The sequence below is a fragment of the Halyomorpha halys genome, unplaced genomic scaffold (genome assembly GCF_000696795.3).
Source record: "Halyomorpha halys isolate HHAL.00 unplaced genomic scaffold, Hhal_1.1 Scaffold75.1, whole genome shotgun sequence".
Classification (NCBI taxonomy): domain Eukaryota; kingdom Metazoa; phylum Arthropoda; class Insecta; order Hemiptera; family Pentatomidae; genus Halyomorpha; species Halyomorpha halys.
Genome location: NW_027112173.1, coordinates 2,221 through 5,517, shown reverse-complemented (window position 1 = coordinate 5,517; position 3,297 = coordinate 2,221). Strand labels below are relative to the sequence as shown.

At 36.6% G+C, this 3,297-nt stretch overlaps 1 protein-coding gene across 1 annotated transcript in view; it reads left to right on the top strand.

Annotated features, from left to right (window-relative positions):
* The window catches only part of LOC106692892 (putative ankyrin repeat protein RF_0381), a gene marked incomplete in the record, with an annotated part of 7,991 nt that extends 5,614 nt beyond the window's left edge, over positions 1-2,377 (top strand). The window contains 1 exon segment of the mRNA XM_067050177.1: positions 1-2,377. Within this exon segment, the coding sequence (XP_066906278.1) occupies positions 1-1,630 (1,630 nt within the window).
* Positions 2,378-3,297: the final 920 nt, after the last annotated feature.

Here is a 3,297-nt window from a genome sequence, read left to right as displayed (position 1 = left end):
GGCTATTGAAATGGAAAATGCTGTCTCTAACGACAATGCTGGTGATATTATAAAACTAGTCGCTATGGGTGGTGATATAAATGGCCTAACTCAATTTGGTGACAGCCTTCTCCATTATGCCGCTAGGACTGGCAACTGTGCTGCCATCTCTGTCCTTGGGTACCTTAAAGCAGAAATGGAAATCGTGAATTCTAGTATTGCCACTCCTCTAGAAGTAGCTGTGAGAAACAATAATGTACAATCTGTCAAAGCTCTCTTAATGGCTGGAGCTAAAATTAACAAGCAGTTACTAAGGGGAGACACCTATCTCCATATAGCTGCTGTTGGAGGTCATAATGGAGTACTGTTAGCCTTACTGGAGGGAGGATTGCAAGTAAATATAAAGAACCACTTTGGCGAAACACCTTTATTTCAAGCTGTCAGAGCGGGTAATGTCCGTGGAGTAGAGATATTGCTGGAATGGAAAGCTGATGATCGTTTACTTCCTCAAGCAAGCAGGAGTCTTGTTGAGATTGCTGTCGAGTCACAAAATGTTGCAATGTTTAAAGTATTTATGAAAAGTGAAACTTTACCACCATTCCAGTCTAAAGATGGTGACTCAATACTCCATTTTATTGCTAATTCAGGTAATGCTGAAATGCTTAAAATACTCAAAGATCGAAGATTGTCACCTGAAATAAAAAATGTAAATGGTGTTACGCCTTTACATGTTGCATCTGATATTTCTATTGTAAAAATTCTCCTTGGAATGGATTCCGTTATTGATGCAAAGGATAATGAAGGTCGCACTCCTTTGATGCTTGCTATAAAAAATTTGAAACCAGAGATTGTTACTTTTTTATTGTATAGTGGTGCCAATCTCAATGTCAAAGATTCCCAGAACTTTACCCCACTTCACTACGCTGCGAAAGGGGGCCATGTTGATATTGTGACAACTTTGTTGGAGGCTGGAGCTAGATTAGAAGAAAAGGATGTAAAAGGGATGACTCCTGCTTTCATTGCAGCTGTGAGCAACAAGCCAAATATTCTCGAGTTGTTAGTAGAGCACGGTGCTGACCTAACTCTGAAGGATTGTGGTGATAAAGGGATGATACATCATGCAGCTCTCTGTGGTTACTCTGAAATTGTTTCATTCCTTCTTGGTGCTGGTGTAGTGGTGGATATGAAAACTCAAGGAAACTGCACTGCCTTGCATTATGCAGCAGAGAAAGGACATGCCCCCGTGGTATCTGTGTTATTGAATCGTGGGGCAGATGTTGGTGCTATGACTAACATCCTTACAACAATTAAAAATACTGATAATAATTATACATCCGGTGCTCCTAACCATAGTAGTACTGTTTTTGGCACTTCTACGATTAGTAGTCAATCTCAGTTTGGTCCTGCCAGGTTTACAGGTGGTTATGTATTTGGTCAACCTTCTACACCAGCACCTATAGTTGATCGTTGGACACCATTAATAGCTGCAGCTAAAGTTGGTAGTTTGGATGTGGTGAAACTACTTCTTGACAAAGGTGCTGCTGTCAATGACAGAGATTCTGTAAATAAATGGACTGCCTTAGGTTGGGCTCTCAATAAAAAACACACTTCTGTGGCTGACTATCTATTATCGCAAGGTGGGATTCAATGATTTCATCTAGGTTGTTAATTGCGAACAAACATCTGTGGCTAATTATCTGTTATTGTAAGGTACCCACCTTACAATATAATTACATAATATAAACACCTTAAGGATATCATCTGGGCTTTTAATAACAAACAATTCTGTGGTTGTTCGATGCCTATACCACCAATCTTTCTCTACATAGATCTTTCCAGTGGCACCCCTCTAAACCCAAATATCCTAAATCAGTCATAGCACAATCCTCATCTATGTTGTTACGGTTGTAATATTTTTGTATTAAACACTGGCAATATCTGTGTAGATAGATAGGGGAGATACATAGTGGGGGAACTGTGGAGTGGGATAGGGTGAGTGGCAGTAGTTCGGACAGAAGAGGTGGGTGTACTGTAGGCTTGAACATTTTCAGATTGTCCTGGATAGCAAGGGCTAGTCAGAGGCCGTATTCATACTTCTTGGGAAGGTGAGACTGGCCAAAAATGTGATAGCTGACAACCCTGTATTTCAGCAGGACTATGTGGTGTTTGAACTAAACTTTTTTTAAAATTTTATGTTCTTCCTTTATATAATAATGTAAAATTTAGTTAGCTAGGTAAAGTTAAGGCATTTAAGTTAAGATAAAGTCAATCTATAACTTTTATTTGTTTGATAAGATATTCTTTTTTTTTCTTTCCGTTTTGTGTGCATTTATTTTTTTTATTAAACATTTGTTCATATAGCTCTGCGTGTTTTTTTAAATATATATACTGTTTTCAACTTGTTTATTTACTTATGTTTTTTTATTCACTTAATATTATGTTCATTCCACAGATGGATAGGTACTCCCGTATGTTTGCTGTAAAGATGTAAAGCCAGTTGTCACAGTCCAAGTAATTATTTATACAGTGGTAGGCATATTAAATATATATTAAAATATATTGTAGGCATATTAAAGTCATTGTTCCCTGGTTTTCGTTATTTCTAGGGGGGGGGGGGAGTGATGCAGAGCCTAAGGACCGGTTTATTCTTTATTTTTACTTTTTTTATTATCTCTTTTATTTTAACGCACCCCCTTCTCACTAAGGGTGGGCAAATATAAAAGATAAATATAAATTAAAATTAGCCGTTATGTTTTTGTCTAACCCTGGGACGTTTACATGTTGGTTCAGTGTTTATTAATATTTTAGGTTAATGCATTCTTTACTAAGTCCCATGAACTTACATCCCTATATTATTTCCCACAATACTATAACCTGAATGCTGTACAATGAGGTGCTGTTCTTTCTTTAGTGTAAGAGACCACGTTTCGAATCCTTAAAGAACAGTGGGAAGATTAGTAGTTTTGTAAATTTTAACTTTCAAGTTTTTGGAGAGGTATGAGCCAAACAATTTCGAGATTGAAAAATAACAAGCATTGCAAAAACAAACATACTGTAAAATTTCCACCGAAATAATCAGGTAAATTCAAAAAATATGCAAATGTTCTCGTTTTGATACAACCCTGAGCAATTAATTTTTAATACAAAATCACAAATTACTAATAAATAAGAAAACCTTTACCATCCTAACCTCAAATTACATTACTAGAAGGAAATGCCATAACTGTAGTGTTGGGATTTACATTGCAATAAATTATTGATTTTTAATGCAAAGTGTGTACATAATTGAGTCCTGGAAATGGAAAAGGCTGTATGTGT